Below are 19,146 nucleotides of genomic sequence, written 5' to 3' on the forward strand. Positions count from 1 at the left end.
CGATAGTTAATTAGTGTGACCAAAAATTAATTAGGGTCTAGTCCAAAGAATTCGGGTGCGCGTCGCAAAATTAATTCCTGAGATGGAGGTAGAGAGGGGAGGATTAATATTCTGCGTGCATGTTCGTTCGTAGCCTTGGGTTTTAATGAGAGACGATGAAGTGAAATGTAAATATCAAACACATGAAACCTGGTGATTGACTTAACATGGCGACATTTACATACTTGTGATGAAAAGTCATCAGCAATCCTTTAACAAAGTTAATTCTTGTACGGCTAATCAGGATTTCAAGACTTGTGTGCTTTTGCTAAATGTAGGCTAATACCCAGTGTTGGGCAGTAGTAGATTACTCTATTCAGAAAGGGATTACAACTTGCAATTCTGTAAAATACAGTTACAGGTAACGCTCCATTACTTTGAAAATTTGGGAAACATGCTTGCTGTTTCACTGACTTCAAATACTTCTCGGCACAGCCTTCTGCCACACAGCGCATGATGAACATGAAACAAGGATGACGGGAAAAATCATGCTCAATTTTATGGATTTCAAAGACGCAGATGAAGTGGACAGATCTGGCCTTAAAAAGAAAAACGTAATAGAGCCTGTGTGCTACGACCTCATCTCTTCCTACAATAATTGCAATTCGAGCAAAGCAGGAAGCGTTACCGTAACTTTGAAGTGAAAATATCTTAAAAAGTGTGAAATGAAAACACATCTTGTCGCGAGGCTATCGCCATCTCTCTGCTTGCTGTCTTTCTTCTCTCTGCCGGGTATAACACACAGTCAGGAAGGCAGTTGTCATGGTGATTAATGCAAATGCGCGCTGTTAACCTGCAGAAGAGAGAAGCGTCTCAAACCTTGACTTTCGCAGGAAAGAAAACTGAAAATCACACCGGCTTTTATGAAGCTTGACAACTCGCTCGGATGTTATAAACGACATACCCGCACTTCAGATTGTGGAAAACACTTTGTACACGGGGGAGTCAGACAGTGGGCTGGAAACGGAGCCCTTTCAGATGTGACAATGCAGTTATTTTTGACACGAAGCGACATGGCAACGAGTTGTTTAGAATGACAGCCGATGCCTTGACAGTGCCATAACAACTGGGATCATTAGTGTACATAAACCGGTCGAGGCATCGCATCTATAGTTCTGAAAGCAATGTGACCGACCAAGAATGCCTTAATGACAGTGGGAAAGGGCAAGGACGAAAACATCGTTTTGCCGGGGGACCATTATATGGGAATGTGCACTCGCCTCATTCTCACCTCTTCTTGACCGCTCGACCCCCTGGCTCCAGAGGCCGACAGTGTATTTTCGGGTCCATCCTCCAGAGCACACTGCCGCTGTCTGCCGCGCTGACACAAGCCAGACACTCGGAGAGCGAATCTAATTACAGAGACAATTATGATTGTGACCCAGTTCGACCCGGATTTGTAATCAAATGGACTCATTTACCTTGAGCTTTGGAGCTCCATCTTCTGAGGAGTGAGTGTGAACCCAGAGGCTCCTCTGTCACTCATCGTCTCTAAAACTGTACAGTCTCTTTGTTACACACTGCGCACAATTACCATCGACGTACGTGCTTATTTGTCAGCTGAATGCATCGCGGTTCTCCTTTATTAATTCCAACTGATCCAAATAGTCTAAGCAATAGGTCTCCATTAGGGCGCGGTGATCATTCAATGTTACACAATTTATCAACTGTCAGCAGAATCCTATTGCGATGATGTGATTATGTTGGCAATCTACCCATCTCCGTTGTTCACGTCAATGTTTAAGAGCAAGCCGTAACTACCAACTAACAAAATTACTTATTGAAAAAATGAGTCGTTTAACCAGGCATTCATGCAGAAGGCAGACGTGTTAAAAAAAAGTGTCTGAATTGGTGGGACGCGTGTTGTTTCACATGGCACAGCTGACCTTGATACCATGAGACGATCGTCTCTTGCATCCCGACGATCACGAGGTAAGCGCACGAAATACAGCGTTCATATTAAAACCAGAAATGTGGGCTTGCACGTATTTGATTGGCCAATGACAATGCGTTGTGTTGCGTAAAACGTTATGCCAGGTTTAACTTTTTTGCCAGATGATTCTGTGTTTTTTTTCTTCTTTTTCCCAGAGCCCTCATGAGTCTGTCCTCAATGTACCATGTAGCGGCCCGAGTTATAAGGAATGAGCGTCGGCTGTGTTTTTTGCAGGCGCATATACTACCAATATCTGAAATAATCTTTTTAACTATAATTAAGGATTTTGGCTACATTACCCAGCCCAACCCCATTCACATTCATGCTTTTATGTTAACCTTTTAAATTTCAAGAAATGATGGCTGTCCAGTGAAAACCATTCATCTCAGAATTGATTGATTTTTTTTTTTTTAAATGAAGTGAAGGATCAAGAGTTGTTTTGTGAGAAGATTTGCCTACTTTTCCCCATTGGATTTACACTGGAAAAAACGGCCACTTTTAAAAAAACGAACACAAAAAGTTTCGCTTGTAAAAAATATAAAATACCTGGCAATGCCTTGGCAAGATTTTGAGAAATAAGATGTAATATGTCAATCTTTCAAGATAAAAAGAGCTGTATTGCACTAGTAATAGGGTTTTGTATCATACTAGTAATGCTCAAGAGTAGTATTTTTTCACTTAAGATAGTCAAGTTGATTGTGTCTTTTATTAAGTGTTATGATTCTTAATAAGAATACATCGTCAAAGTTAAATAAGTTTGTTTCCCCCCTAAGCTTCTTATCTTTATTTCTAAGACACATGGATTTCACGGGACAGCTTTGAAAATAATGTTTTGGAGAATAAGCGATTCTGTGTACACCAATTAGTTAGTTATGAGACAGATCTCATTAGTGAAGTTAAACCTCAGTGGCACACAACAACTGAATTCACAAACCAGAAAAAGTTGGCAACAACCAGACCCTCAGGAGCATTCTCATGGTCTGCCAGTTGGTTTGAGGTAATCTGCACTGCTGTTCTTGTTACATTTTAAAGGCCCCACCTCAACCCGAGCATCTACCTGTAGGCTCTGAGTCTGTGTTCAGCGAGGGCGCCCAGGGGCCCCACCACTCTCAGGGAGTGTGGCGTGACGAGGCTAGGAGCCTTGATGCCTATTATCAACATTGTGAACATTCTGCATTCTCATAATAACCTGAGTTTTTTTCTCCTGACAACCTAATTACCACAAACAGGAGTTAAAAGGTTTGCTAAGCAGGTTAATCTGGCCATGCAACCACAGTCATTCTGAAAACAGCTAGCTAATGGACAATGAAGTAGTTCTGGTTAATTTTTGGCTCGAACCAGATGGCAACCTCCAGGTCAGAAAAGTGAAGCCAATGCGTAATAAGTGCCTTAAACTTGCATTCTTTCTAATAGCTTTCGAATAAAGTGAGGCTACCTCTTACTTGATTCATTACCTCAGTAATCATTGTAACCGTTGAGTTTTTAAGTCTTCTTCAATTCGGCATGATGTTCATTTAGTAAATCATGGTCCCGTTTAGAGTAAAATAGACTATATCGCAGGTTATGTTTGAGGGTGTGGCTAACCCTCTTCTGTCATTTCCGGTTGCAAAAAGACAAGATGGCAACGGCCGAAAAACCAAGACGGCGACAGCCAAAATGCACAACTCGAGGCTTCAAAACGGCAGTCCACAAACCAATGGGTGACCCTGAGCAGACTTCTTGCGCAACATTAAAACGTTATGGAACAAGCATTGCCGAGGTGAAAGTCCTGTGTTTGTTTGACCCAACCACCAGCGCTCCCACCCAACCCTTAGTGGACTTTTCCCTTTTTTTATATTTGTAACTATACTACGAAACTTTCAATGACGGTCCCTCTACATACTATGTCACGAGTTCTGCGTGTCGCTTGTTCTGTCACTTGCTCTGACTGAATGCAAAGATGTCAACATTCAACGTATACGTGGTTTGGAGAAACCAACAACGCTGTCATTTATTCCTGGCGACGGGTTCCGAGGCTCAATGAGAGTGTCTAGAGCAGACCTGCTATGGATAAATAGTTTTATTCCTTACACTTATCCTTCCACTGAGAACTCGTACCTCTGAAGTCACCCTTGCTACTTTGCATAGCACTCAGACGTGTTCGCCGGTTCACCGCGAGTTCTGCGACAAGGTCATGCTCAGTGACAACCCCCCTCCACTTCCCATCTCCCGCAGGCTGCTACAGTGTCTCAGCCACAACATTTTTGGCGGAGCTGCTTTTGGGGTCGCGTCGGGCTCCCTCTGAGGATTGCATCTCGGTTTTTCAAAAGAACTGACGCACTTACAGTTTAATTCAGAAATGAATCCGTGCTGAAAGACAAACTAGAGCCGCAGCTCTTTTTTTGTATTTAAAAAACCCCAACATACAGTATTTCTAAAGCTTAAACACGAAACAAAACAGAACAGAAAAAAAATAACTAATCTGGCTCACTTTGTTGTGGGCAATGTTTTTTGGATCCTCTCTCATTTCTTCTGCTAATTGCAACATGGTAATTAGGTGTAGAGTCTAATTTACTACGGGGCTTCGTTTAACGATTTATGCATTATTCAGGGGGAGAATCCAAGAAGGAGGAGGAGGAGAAGGAGGAGGATAACAATAGCACTGATGATACTTGTGGTTTTGATGATGACAGTGAGGATTGAAATGGGACTCACAATGTAGGAGAGGCAGAAAGCATTGATGATGATGATGATGATGGTGGTGGTGGTGGTGATGATGATGATGATGATTACGGCACCGTGGCGGTGACTGTGGTTACGGTGCTCACGAGCTAGGGACATAAAGGAGGGTCATTGACCTCTGATTTCAGTCCTATTTCCCCTACAAGCCAAGTCCTAATAGACTCCATTAACAGAGAGAGGGGGAGAGAGGGGAGAGAAAGCCCTGACGCTGGAGCTTTCAGAGTAAAGTCTGCATATGTGATGACTTGCAGTCTGGCTGGCTGAATGAAGCATGCTCAGAGCCCGATAACCACCTCTTTCCTTATTATTTCCCCTCATTTAACTCACTGTGTGCCTCCATCACAGTCCATTTTCCTGTGTGTGTGTGTGTGTGTGTGTGTGTGTGTGAGAGACACACACCAGTTGGGGACATCTCTCACTCCTGCAGCACGCCTGTTATTTCACAGCAATTTTGGATAATGATTTATTTTACCATCCACAATTGGAAGGCCTTCCGCTTGAAAGGGAATGATAAAAACAGTAATCCCTTTGCAATTATGTGGCGAGAGATAGTCACGTTCATTGAGATTCACTGATACGACGCAGGACGTTCTTCTTCAGTGTGGCCAGCTCAGTATATCACAGGAAAATACATATGCCTTTCAAATACACTGTCCTCACTTTAAACACTGGGATTTAAAGCTCTGTTCGTGTCAAGAATAATGCCCGCGTTGAGATCAGTGCTGACGATACTGGGATCTCTTAGGGCCTCTGTCACTTCAGTTGCCATTAGGCGGTGCATTTTTCTGACAAATTTGCATTTAATCAAATTAACACAAGCCTCTGCAGGCCTTTTGAGTCTGGGATCCAGACGTCAGTTAATTCAGCCTTGCTACCAGCGGTGGAAGAAGTAGTCGCATTACTTCTTCCACTTTTACTTCAGTAATAGTAACAATATTGCAATATAAGAATGCTCTTATGAGTAAAGTTCTCCTGGAATCATAGAAATAAGTATTGGCAGTAACGTATCAAAAATAAAAGTAGTCCTACTGCAGAAAAAACAGCCCCTCTTAGTGATATTTTATGTATGACATAAGTAGATTGTTAATAGTGATTGTTGTAAGCTGCAGCTGGTGGAGCCAGTCTCACTACTTTATATGGTAAATGGATCTACTTTACTGGATAAAGTGCTTTACAATTTTCCTCTCATTACACATACACCGATGGCGGTAGAGCCGCCATGCAAGGTGCAAGCTGGTCTTGCAGTGTCTTGATCAAAGACACTTCGGCACGCAAACATGCGGAGCCCGAGGACCAAACTTCCAACCTTGTGAAAAAAGGACAACACACGCCGTACAGCTCGGTAGTTTAGTCCAGTGGATCACAACCAAGGGGTCGCGTCTCCCCCAAAGGGAGTGAGAGACTGGAATCTGGAATCGCTCATGTTTAAGGGAATGGCGGACTCCGCCACTACCAATACAAACTACTGTACAGACAGGGAATTATTGAATGTCAATACATTGAAAAATGATTTCATGAAAATCTTGATTGTTACTTTGAGAAAAGGTGCAGAAGTATAGCAAAATGTACTTAAAGTATCCAAAGTACAAGTACCATAAAACTAGTGCATATTGGTCATCAAATATGACATTATTAGATTAATACTGCAGTATTTTACTGTCGGTGGAGCTCTATGGACAGTTCAATAGATTAGTCCAGTGGAAGGGTCACCAGATAAATCTCGGGGCTCGTGAGATGATTAATGGGAGAGGATTCTGCTACACCAATCAGTGCTCATTTTTATGACTTGTTTCATGCCATTACATTTTATGAAAGAATTAATCATTTTACATATTTGGTTCCCAAACAGGTATTTAAATCAAATGATGAAAGTTTATAGGGGAAATCACTTCTTGGTACAATGTATTTAAGGCTACTTGAATAAATGTATTTACTTTCCACTACTGGTCATCCATTAAATAGACCGTTCCAAACTGTGACATTGCCACGGGACACAACCCCTAGACCTTATGCGCTCCCACGGGACATTAAGAGCAGATGTATGACATCTAAAAGTGATGAATTGTTCTCCGTAATCCTTTGGGTTTCAGGCTGTGTTACAATATCGATGTGGGAAAGCATGTGGAGGATTTGCAGTCTGGACACATCAAAGCAAAACGTGCAATCTTTGCGCCCCATTTACGAGAAACTTTATCCACCACGGTCCACTTCGCAAGAGGATGCTCCACTTCTATCGGCAGGATGAGAGTCCGCTGCACGGAGATTAAATGCAACATGTGCCGGTCTCCTTTGGGAGGTGAAAAACAAGAATCTGAGCCTCCATTTTTTTTTTTCTCCCACGTGCAAGTAGTTTGCCGGTCGTGTTGCTCCTCAGCTTCGCATTATGCATCACAGGTAGATTTGAAGTTGGGAAATCAAGTGGGGCAGCAGTTTTGAGAGATCAAGGAGCTGCAGCATTTGAGGCAAAAGCAACACTCGTTGACACTCCAAAAGTGGGGAGGTTCTCCAGAGCGAGCTTAATTACCAACTGGAGGCTAAGCTTCATTTATAAACCACAGGGCTTTTACTGGAAATCAGAGGAGCTAATAAGTTGCCTGCCCATTCTAGGTCATCAACATAAGCAGGGGGAGCGGCAAGGAAGAAGGAAGTCTTTTTTTTATTTTTTTTTTATCCCATTTTCTTGTTAGTTTGTGACTTAAACTCAGCTCTTTGGTTTATCCACTGCTGTTTTGTATCATTATCTGTGTCAAGTGGAGTAATTATCTAACAAATGTATAAAAGCTGCTCTCTAATTAAATGCCATGGGCTGTGAGAGATGGAGATAAATTATTTATGCTGCTTTGATGAGAGCTAGCTAGCTCTAAGGAGTCAGTCGCTTTCGAAGCCGAAATCACCGAAACTTTTCTAGGGGGTGTTTGGGGAGAAAAAAAACTCCCAAAAAACTGAGTGTTTGCCACTGGGATCGAGGTGCGGCAGTTTTTTCCAGTTTCTGCAAAGGGAAAATATCCTCCTCATGGGAGGAGGATATTTTCATTCTGGTATTTACAAGTCAGGAAGAGGTGAGGCCACTTAGAGCGACTGTTTAACAAGGTATTTATACTACGCCAAGTGGAAAAACAGCACTGTTTTTAAAGTGACAAATTAAAAATGTCAGATGTGTTGTCCCTAGTGCAAATCTCCTCTACTGGCAAACAGAAAACACAAATTTAAAAAAAGCTCACAATAATGAGGCACAAACTGAGGAGAATCAACTAAATGAGAAGAAGGGAGCAAGCCAAAGTCAGATAAGAATTTCTTATTATTCCAATAAAAAATACATTCATACAGAAATATAACAATTTTGCAAAACAATTTCAAATAAAAATTTCATAAAGCATAAACATAACAATTTTACAAAAGTTTTTTTTTCTTTTCTTTTTTATACAAAGATTCAGTTGAGAACAAAGAGCTGTGTGTGTGTGTGTGTGTGTGTGAGAGAGACGGAAGATGTTGGGGTAGTGTGGGATGAAAGCATTGATGAAAGATGTGAGCAAACACGGGGCTTAATCAAGGCTCAATTACCCCCAGAACGGTATTGGCTGCCATTTTTTTTTTTTTTTTTTTTTTTTTTTAAATCCGCACAATAGACGTTCCTCCCCTTTGCCCACTAAAGATGCTGCCAGCGCTCCCAAATGTATCGCGGACAGCAGTTTTTAAGTTTGTACTCATCCCGTCTGATCTGAAATCTTTAAGAATGTAACGGTGATCTCTGATCTGGAGCGGGTGGCACAGATCGCTTTAACCTGAAACGGTAGTTAAGTATGATCCCACAGATCCATCTTTAAGGGAGATATGGTCATGGGCTTTTTTTTCTTTTATGGGTCAAATCTGCCATGTGCATCGTCACCGTTTGATCTCCTACCGAGAGCCCCCCCCTCCTGTGGTTTTCATAATACTGTTGCAGCTCGGCTAAAACAACGCTCCCCAGACAGGGTCAATAACCAACCTACACAGTCAGCAGTCTGTGACAGATTCCATGCCAACAAAGCCTTTAGCAATTCATTACCGAGAGGCAGTACAAGGCGAGGCCTGTCCGACTGCAGCCTGTTAATTACAATAAATCTTTAGAGTTTTCTTCAGTCCCACTCACAGGGATGGGGGGGGGGGGGGGCATGGGAGGAGACAATGGTGTTGGTGGTGGAGGGATAGCAGCCCTGTATGAAGAGTCTGGTTTGTTCGTACTTCAGAGCAGAGTGTGATGGACTCAAGCACATACTACACAGTAGTATGTGCAACGACAACGCCTTTAATAAGTGAAGTTAAGTGCTCTAAACATACAGCATTTGTCTTATTCACATGTTCCGACTGAATTCAACATGATGTCTGCCAACTGAACTGGTGCTGACTCAAAGACGACTGCAAAAAAGGTGCTTTTTTTTCAACCAACAGGATAGATTGCGGACAGCAGCCATTAAACACAAGGAGGTGCGAGTTAACGTGTAACTGAGCCTTGATCAAGCTTTTCAAAAATCACCCATATGACAAATGTGACTTCCCCTGGGAGGAAAAAAAAAAAAAGAGCAAAAAACAACCCACCGCTGCCACAGGGTTGAGTCACTTGCATAAGGCACCATTAAGGTCAACAGTGCATTATTAGATAGAAAAGAAAGTACAAAAAAAAAAAATCAAAGTTACTCCTCAAGGCATATGATGAGTGAGAAAATGAGGAAGCACTGCAGTGGGTGAAATCTCCAGCCAGATGAAAAAATAAAGAAAAAAGGATGAGGTTGTGAAGAAAAAAAAGAAAGAAAAGGAAATCATCAAGGCTTTATGTACAATATTGTAACATTTAACCGTCCGCACTTTAGCTGCACTTTTATTGAAACTATTTGCAGTCCTGATTACAGTGGAAACATGAAATGAACAAACCCTAGAACCATGCAACACCTGTCTATGATACTGAAGTTATAGTATAGTTGTGTTATACCTCTAAGCACACAGCTTATACAATTGGACTACAAATGAGCTTTGTAGCTTGTATTAAAAAAAAAAGAAAAAAAAGAAAAGAAACCAGGCTACATAACACATTGCACATTTAGTAGCTGCACCAAAAAACACCAAAAAAAGCTTCTGTCATACAGTGACCAAGGAGGGGGGGAGGGGGCTTGTGGTCTCTGGGTCACTGACCAGAAGGGGGACAGGTCCACCTTCTCTCGGGTCAAACCCAAGGCCTCAAAAAGCTCCAGAGAACCCCCCCTCCGCCCCAAACCCCCCATACAGTCTGGGTGCCAGACAAGACAGGCAGGAACCTCCATCCTGCCCTGTCCTCACGCTGCCACCAGGGAAACACCAATGGAATGTTTCCCCCCAGAAACCCATTCAGTCCACAGCAACATTGGTACCAGCCCCGCACTGTCCGTCCATCCATCAACCCCATCTCGCCTCCTGTCCTCCCAAGGGAGGGAGGGGGGGGGGCCGGTCAGCTAATCTCAGACATTCACAGTGCACACATGCTTACCTCAGACAGTTTTTGTAAAGTACCAGTGTATCTGCTGTCCAAGAATGTCCCCACCCCCCTCCCCCCAAAACATCATGCACCATACATACAAATCATTCACACTCTTTGTTTTTTTGTTTTTTTTAAGTCTTTTTTTTTTTTTTTTTTTTTTTTTAAATGTGTGTGAGATGTACGTCCTTCTCAAGCAAAAAGATTTCTTCACCCCCCCCCCACCCCCGTCGTCCGTGATTTTGTCCTTTTTTTGTCGCAACAGACAACCTTCAGAGCACCCTTTCTCCAAAGAGAGGTCCCGGAGGCACTGGGTTTCAGTATGGTGCAAAACGGCATGCTTTGGCTGGAACACACTCCCCGCCACTCTGCTCTGGGACAGTTCAACCAAGAGACTGGTCGGGAGACGGCGTTTTTTTTTTGTTTTTTTCCTCCCTCTCTCTCTCTCTCTCTCTCTCTCTCCCTCACTCTCTTTCTCTCTCCTTTTTACAACAACTTTTCCCCCCGTCGCTGTTGGTTGGAGCTCGACCCGCTCTAGACGTGCCTCTTCATGTGAAGGGCCAGATGGTCAGACCTGGAGAAACATCTGGAAAGAAGAGAGGGGGAAGTCAGTGACAACGCAAAGATGGACCGCAGGTGAGCGAGACGCGTTTTTGCAAGGAATGAAAGTAACAAGTTTTGTCGGAAGCTTTGTGCGACAGCGCTTCTTCAGAAGATAAGAACTTGAGAGCGATTAGTCCCAAAGATTACAGGATTCGTACAGTAATAAATGAACCATCACATTCCACTGAGAAAAAGGCTGATTAACTCCAAATGACCTCCTGATTCATCTTTAGTACCTTTGTTTTTAGCTTCAAATCCATCAGTGCATTCCATCATTAAAAAGACATGCATCATTATCTGTATGATGCAAGTAAAAATTTTTTTAAAATAAAAGTAGATCACATCAACAGTAACGGGTGTCATGCCTGCACGCTTCGGTTGTGCGTGAATGTAGTAGCAGGCTTACCTGTCACAGTGACTGCATTTGAATGGCTTTGCCCCGGTGTGCTTCCTGAAGTGTCTGGTCAACTCGTCGCTTCGTGCAAAACGCCACACGCAGCCCTCCCACGAACACCTGTACGGTTTCTCACCTGCAGAAGCAACAAGAGGGGGGCGATTAGTCCAAAACACACACACACACACACACACATACACACACACACACACACACACACACACACACACACACACACACACACACACACACACACACACACACACACACACACACACACACACACACACAAGGTTTTCCTGCTGAGGCTGAGATTGGATTTGTCATTCAAATGCATTCAGATCAATCACCCCTGTGTGTGGGGTGGGGGGTTGGGGGGCATGCCAGATGACACAAGTCACTGACAAATCACTCAAGATTCCACCGAACCCGTTGGATCACTGGCCGTGTTCACATGCAACATGGACACCTGCTTAGAATGCTAAGAGTGATGCTCTGATGGGTCCTACATCAAAACGAAAAAAGAAAAAAAAAAGCCACACGTGCAATTTCACGCCGCTAATCAAAAATAAAGAGACGCTCAAATGACCACTCGACGCCCTTCCAACTCCGTGCCCCCTGGCTCCCCGCCCATTCACCCCTTTCCCATGGTGAAACTCAATCTGCTTTCAAGTCCTTTTATCTCCCATGTGCAACCCCTCCCCCCCCCTGCTCGCTCGCTCACTCACTCCCTCGCTCGCTCACATTCCAGATAGATTAGGTCACAGTTTAGGTATCCAGCCATGCAGAGCTAATACCCACAGCGCTCCAGCTGAGGACATCATGCAATGTGGACCTTTAATTACATTACACAATGGATGGGCGACTGAATTAAGAGCACTTCCGCTCTTTCGCTCCGTAATAAGTGAGGTTTTGTTTAACTCTATGAATGCATTGCTTTTGCTTGAGCTCAGCAGAGAAGCCTCTTTCTGTTTACACGCATCACACGTGGGTTCGACGGGCGCTTGGGAAGAACTCACCCGTATGAGTGCGCTGGTGTGCTTTTAGGTGGGAGCTCTTTGTGTAAACCTTGCGACACCCGTTGAACTGACACCTGTGTACCCGCCTCCTGCCGTCCGGGGACGCTTCCCCGCACATGAGTCCCGTCTTTTCCGCGCCTTTCGCCGCCCCGCCGCTCCGGATTTTGACCGGCAAGTGCAACCCGGTCACGCCGCCGGCCTCCGAGATGGCCTCCGGAGAGGACGGGGGCGTGCTTATGACGGAGGGGCTAAAAGGTCCAGAGCCGACCAGGACGGAGCCCAGGGGGTTGGAGGTAAAGCTGTGCGTGGGCGAGAGCTCCTCGGAACTGTCCGACGCTTCGCTGCTGGCGTCCGAATTCACACTGTTGGTGTCCAAGATTTGGCTGTCCTGATTGTCCTCCTCGTGGGCCGCGGGCAGCTTGGGGTCAGACTCGGCCTTGGCCTTGTCCCCGCAGGCCAAGATCAACTTGCTCCAGAGGTCCTCCTGGCTGTCGAACTTGAGGTCGGACGTGGAGACGTAGGGCTCGCTCTGCAGATAGCGCTCCAACTCCAAGCATGTCTGGTGGTACGACAGAGAAAACAGTCAGAATAAGTGAACTACAGCCGCAGCACTGAGAGAAAGAGTGAGAGAGAGAGAGAGAGAGAGAGAGAGGAGGTTCCTTCAGAACCAGCAAAACGCTTCAGTGTGGGAAATCCTTTTAAATGAGTCATGTGCACATACCACCCCCACTCCCCACCCCCAAAAAAAGCCTTGTGTGGTGTAACGTTCGTAGCAGGAAGCATTAACCAGGAAACGGTAGCTACGCTGCACATTTCAGGCTTGTGGCTGCGATGACAACACAGCTATGACGAGGCATGGATCGAAAGGAAGTTAATCAATTTATCAAGAACAATGCCAAATATGTGTTGGTTCCAGCTGCTCAAATGCAAGAACCTGCTGCTTGTGTGTGACACACACACACACACACACACACACACACACACACACACACACACACACACACACACACACACACACACCAATATTTGGGATTTGGGTGAAAAAGAAACATCCCAACACACAAAACCAGCCTTCCTGCTTTACGTCATTTCCTTGAATCGTCATAACAACCCCCCCCCCTGCTGTACCTGAACCCAACACTTAAAAACGTGCATTGTCATTTCAGCACTCCAATGACTCACTCAACAAATCTAGAGTCCTTTTAAGGAAGCCGCTCAACTCTCCCCCTCCTTCCTCACCCCCCTCCAACATGAGCCATTCAGATGCTTTTTACTCATGCGAAACCTCTGCCATGCAATCACACATCCTGCCTCAGTGACGGCCACAAAAAAATAAATAAAAGACACCCGCTTCCCAATTGGCTGAAGAGGCCTTTTAAGTTGACAAAAAAAAGAAAAAAAAAAGAAGAGAGCGAGGGCCGTTCATTAGAGGCTGCTCCAGAGACAGCAGGTTTGACTGGGCAGATGTTGAAGACATACTCCCTCCAGGCTTCTGCAGCCTGACACTATACTTTCCAGCTGTGCTAGTGCCTCGAGCAGGAATTTGGCCATGGCTGACATCTATACAGTGTCATGTTGTGATCAAATCAGAGGACGATGCAAATGGATGATTTCAAAAAAATAAAATAAAAAAAGGAAAATAAATGTAGAATAAGGGTGAGGATGTCGTATAAAATCATTATGGGGCTGAAACACTGAATCCCATCTTTAAAGTTTATAATGCAGGTTTTCAAACAGTGCCAAAAGTGACTGAATCATCTTCTAAGAAAAAAAAAAGAAAGATACAAAAAAATCTGAAAATTACAGAGCTGATCCTGAGCCAACGCGCTACTTCTGATTTGGAATCAACTGCTGACTGATTTGAAATTCTACTTCCTCCTCCCACAGCGGCTGCAGCGTTAGCGGTGACACCAGCTCACATGCCGTGAAACAACCCGCTGAGAGGAAAAGAAGAAGTCATGCTCAAAATATAGCAGAGCGGTTCAAAAAAATAAATACCAAAAATAAATAAATAAAGAAGCACCAGCACGCTGCTGTGACTCTGTCCCCATTCATCTTGGCGCAGCACAGCCTCGACTCCAGCTGTCAGACTGACACACTGATCCACTTCAGGCTGCCAGAAAACTTCATAACGACGCTGGACCGTGAGAAAAAAAAAAGCACGTCAGGTGAACGGGACGGGCGCCGTCTAAGCACCGGGCGCCTGTGTGTTTACAGCCGTTACGATGTGGGGATGAGGAGCTGAACTTCTCGAGCGCACTAACGCCGCGGTGTAATCGAGCAAAGCAAACGTCTCTCAGTTCCGCTTTGCCACACAAGCTCAAACAGCGACCGTAAGAAGAACATAGTTGATGTATATGTATATTCACCTGCTGCCAGTACTCCTCCAGTGACGGTAAGGCTGAGAAATAGCCCGTGTCGTGAACTATTTGAAGTTCTTGAAATATGCTGCACATGGGTAGAACATCCATATTTTTTTTTTCCAGAGCTTAGTTAAAAAAAAATGCAATATAGCTGCAGTTAAATGTGTTTGTCAGGTAGAAGGAGAAAAAAAAAATAGACCCAGTAGAAGAAATAACAGCGGTCCCCTGCGATGCAAGCGAAGAGGCGCTTGTTTTCAGCAGCAGTGTAGCAGCCGAGCGTCCGTCCGTCCGTCGGTTTTCCCCCCCTTCGTCTCTCTCTGGCGTTCAAGGTGTTTGCAAACACTGCGCCGGACTGGATGGGGAACAACTGCGCTCTGCAAACTTCCCTATTCAAACCCCCCGAAGCCCGCCCCCTTCACCCCCCTTCCCCTCCCGCCCGCCCCTACTCCACGGCAGGATTACGCCTGCGAGGGTTGTCAGCCAATCAGCGGCGCGCAGCGTAAAGGCTCGCAAATGATATCACGGTCGGCCAATCGCGGCCGGCCTCCGACTTAATTTGTTTTTTTCTGCGTTTTAATTGGCCCGTTCGACTCCCAACGTCTCGCCCCCGATTGGCTGGTTATTTTTAGGCATGTATATAAAGCTCTCTCTCCCGGAGTAGTCCTCCTCTGTCTGCGACGTGTTTCGCCACAGACAGCGTATGTGAGCCGGACGAGTTTCACTCCCGATCAGTGGAAAACATCTCAGTCTCTCTCCCACTCCCTCTCCGTGTAACTTTGTCACAAGTAGCACTTGCAACACTGCTGTTTAAGGAGATGGGTTCACCCAGGCTGTAACGGTGGCGGAGTGCATGTGTTGACATCAAGCCACCGAGAGTGAACACATGTCTTGGGACACAAAGTGGTGACTAATGGATGGCAGTGCACTTATTGTGTTATCGGCTCACGCACGAGCTTACAGGAAACGTTCGTCCTCACTTCTCCTCTGTGACTGAATCAATACACAACGAGAGACTTCTGCTTTAAAAAACACTGAGAAGTTGCTCACCGTCATTAGTTTAAAAAAGCTTTTATCATCTAATTTGCACTTGAAAAGAGTGAGCAGCGGAATGAATGTTCAAAGTGGTTCCCTAAAGTTAAAGAATTTGTTTTACCCTTGCTTAGTTATTATAGTACATGGAAGAAACACTCAGTTCTCCCCTCACACACACACACACACACACACACACACACACAATTTTTTTTTAGATCAGAATAACCATGTGCTGTTTAGCAGCAGTTTCACCCAACACGTTGTCATAATAAGCCAAGTTGTTACCCAGCGGTAGTGTTGATATGGTTGATATGAGCTTTAATTAAAAGTGATTTTTCCTGATTCCACGATAGAAGATCACACATTTCTGATTCTATACTGCAACATTTCGGCTTTCTTACAATATGTATATGGATTTGTGTTTTAACATAAACAAAATGACATGACATGTAATTTAGTCGATCAGTTTGACATTTAGTACTTCTCACACCGTTCTATATCATTTAGGTTGCGGGCCTTGTTTACTCCATTGTCTCTGATATTTAGATTCTTGATTTCTCATTCTGTAACTTATCTTACCCATTTTTATATAATGCTAATCTGGGGTTTAAACCAGTTTATTTTGTATCTGTTTCAAAGCTGCATTTATAGCTAATTTATAGATATTGTTCGAGTAGAGTTAGTACAGGCGTTTTCTACCTAAAATACATTCGTAATGCTTTGTATATGTAATTGGTAGATGAAAGTATCGACTATTTCACAACAACAATAAAAAATAGAGAAAAGTAAGAAATAAACATTTATGTGTCCTTTAGGGAAGGTCTGGACACAGAAGTTTAGAACCACGAGGTTATGAAATGAAAACATACATAAAGCTGGTGAATTTTTGTGTCCAGAGTGGTTCAAGTTGGAATTTGAGTCTTTGACATTCATCACAGAAGTAAACACGGAAACAAAAAGACAGTAGAGCTAAATTAGAACGGCCATAATTCCACTATTGTCTGGCGATACCAGCTGCATTCCCTCATGAATCACTCTTCATTCCGGTCACATTCCACCATTTGGCAACGATGTTACGTCATCCCGACTTATTCTTATCATTTCCTCCTTGCAGAAGCGTGCCACAGAAGTCGTCTCTTCCTGCAGCTATTCCGTAAGTTCTCACACACACACACACACACACACACACACACACACACACACACACACAGAGCAGTCGGTTGCACCACGTCGCGGCACGGCGTTGCGGCACGCCATCGCCCGATGAGACAAACGACGTCTCCACACAGGAGACACATTGTCTTCCAAGCGGCAGTATTTTCTGCATGCCTTGCCGAGTAGACAACTGAGCGCCCTTTGTGCCGCTCTCAGCTGTGAGGCCGTATTTGTCACCCGTAGCATCTGATTTAGTCATATGGTGATGGGACGCCTCGGGAAGCCTGGAGCAGAGGCCTCAGTAGCCCTGCAAAGGAATCTGCCTTTGCTTTTATGTTCCTAATGGGGCTATTCATTACGTCCTCCCCCTCAGAAGTGGACGCTTTACTTTGAAGATTCAAAACTCACTGTCCAAGCGCTGCTAAAAAACGTCTTTTGTCACCTCACGTGACGTCAGAGAGAGCGCGGCTCCTCGTTGCGCAATAAACACAGCCACTCATTATTCATGCGTTTCCAGAGTTGCCACGGCTTACACTGTCCGCGTTTGATGAATAACAGAGTACACCGTCGGGTCCCGCCGGAGCATTAGCGGGCAGCTCTGCGGTAATCACTTCCTTCAGAAGGCTTCTGAGACGGGAGCATTTAGAGAATGCGCGGGGTCCTGCACGGCAGCTTTTATCTCAGAGGGCCAGGTCCGCAGCTTTATCATCGTTATGTAATCCGGGCCCAGCCAGTAGCCACAAGAAGGAGCAATTCCAGGATGACCCATTTTAATGCATCACTGTCAGCTCAATTAGTGAGTTGTTCCAAGGGGTTTTTCTGGATGACCTGGGAGCGCTGGAGACCCACTCTGGTATGGTTTTCTATAATGCGTATAGGGAGTAGACTATGGCCGCTCCCCAGCGTAATGTTCATCGTCCTCCATGGACGTTACGCTGAAGTTTAAACTGGAATGATTTGCAGACTTCGTTTTTCAGAAGATTAAACTATTTTGATAATCAGCTAATAATTTGGGCAATAATGCTAGACATTTGACAGGTTTTGTTGCTTTTGTTTGTCTTACATGATGGTGAAGTGAATATTTTTGGCTTTTGGACTGCTGGTCTAGCAAACTGAAGACGTCACCTTGGAAACCTGGGAAATAATGAACATTGTTAACTCTTTCTGACAGAACAAAGACTAATCAAATTGAGAAAATATTCACTCTCTTCAAACATACTAGGACTCTCCATTTTCTCCGGTCTGGCTTCAACAGAAGGCCGTAACATTTCAGGACTATGACTGGACAGATGTTAGCAGATGTTATGTGAAGGGAACCAATTTGGACACAGCAAGGGGAAGACCAGCAATTTATGAATTCATTAGCATTTCACTCTCGTAACATTACGGTTCTTGTAAGAGGCAGATTTGAATAAAAGAGAAAAATAACAATCTGAGTGATCTCTTTTAATCGTATTGGTCATCCTCTGAAAATGCTGGATTTTAAATATTCCATTATGCAACTCCCGTTAAGTCCTCACTGCCATTCTGTCAAACGCCACACCTCCAGTTTGTAGTGCAGAGGCTCAAAGTTAAAATAACCCTGATGAGTTTTGATCAAATATAATAAAAATAAATAATCACATAATAAAACTGATGGTACATAACAAGTGAGCACACAACAAGTTCATTTATTTCATTTGTTTGTCAGTGTCATAGAAATGGAGCAGAGACAGATTTATGGCCCAACAATGTTCAAGCGGACATGACGGACTCAGAAATAAACGTCGCCTCATTATTTCCCTGCTCACCATCAGAGGGCCAGTTAGTAATGAGGCACAGCACTATTGATAGAGATGCATCGCTCTCCGCGGGTGCCGCTGAAAATTTGTCCAAGCTTAAATAAAATGAGAATAAAAATAATTGATTGGAAATCAATGCACATACATCATTCACTCTTTTGTTAAAAGGAGAAATGGACGGGAAGCGCGAAGGTGGGGTAGGGGGTAGGGGGAAGAGAGCTTCTGGAAAATCAATATTCATTCCAATCATAAATCAGAATTGAGTCAGCGCTTGCGGGGAGGGGAGATAATCATTGGCCTGGTTTTGGATTACATACTCTACGGGGCCGAGGCTTGTCCAGCCTGCAAATGTGTTTAGCTCTGTGACAAGCCCCAACTCGCTACACAACTTGTCCCCCCCCCCCCCCCCAACACACACACAAACATAAATGGTGAGATCCCCTCATTGAAATGCATTGATGGTTTAGTGCAACGTCGGCCTTATGTGCCGCTGTCAGGCCACGTCTGGGGACAGATCAACATGTGTGCACAATGGGTCGCGCGGTGTCAGCTTCATCAGGCCGTCAACGAGGAGCCTCTGCCTCCCACCAGCTCTTGACCTTGAGGATGAAGAGTGGGCCC

The 19,146-nt window shown here is 44.4% G+C and overlaps 1 protein-coding gene across 1 annotated transcript; it reads right to left on the minus strand.

Annotated features, from left to right (window-relative positions):
* Positions 1-7,973: 7,973 nt before the first annotated feature.
* Positions 7,974-14,909, minus strand: klf6a (Kruppel like factor 6a). The gene is made up of 4 exons (XM_068709646.1): positions 14,564-14,909; positions 12,195-12,753; positions 11,188-11,311; positions 7,974-10,764 (listed from the first exon to the last, which is right to left on the minus strand). The coding sequence occupies exons 1-4, from the start codon at positions 14,663-14,665 to the stop codon at positions 10,713-10,715; spliced, it is 837 nt and encodes a 278-aa protein (XP_068565747.1). The 5' UTR covers positions 14,666-14,909; the 3' UTR covers positions 7,974-10,712.
* Between the last annotated feature and the right edge of the window lie 4,237 nt (positions 14,910-19,146).

The sequence above is a fragment of the Cebidichthys violaceus genome, unplaced genomic scaffold (genome assembly GCF_023349555.1).
Source record: "Cebidichthys violaceus isolate CVI_PGR_0920_01 unplaced genomic scaffold, fCebVio1.0.p SCAF_15, whole genome shotgun sequence".
In the NCBI taxonomy this organism is placed as follows: domain Eukaryota; kingdom Metazoa; phylum Chordata; class Actinopteri; order Perciformes; family Stichaeidae; genus Cebidichthys; species Cebidichthys violaceus.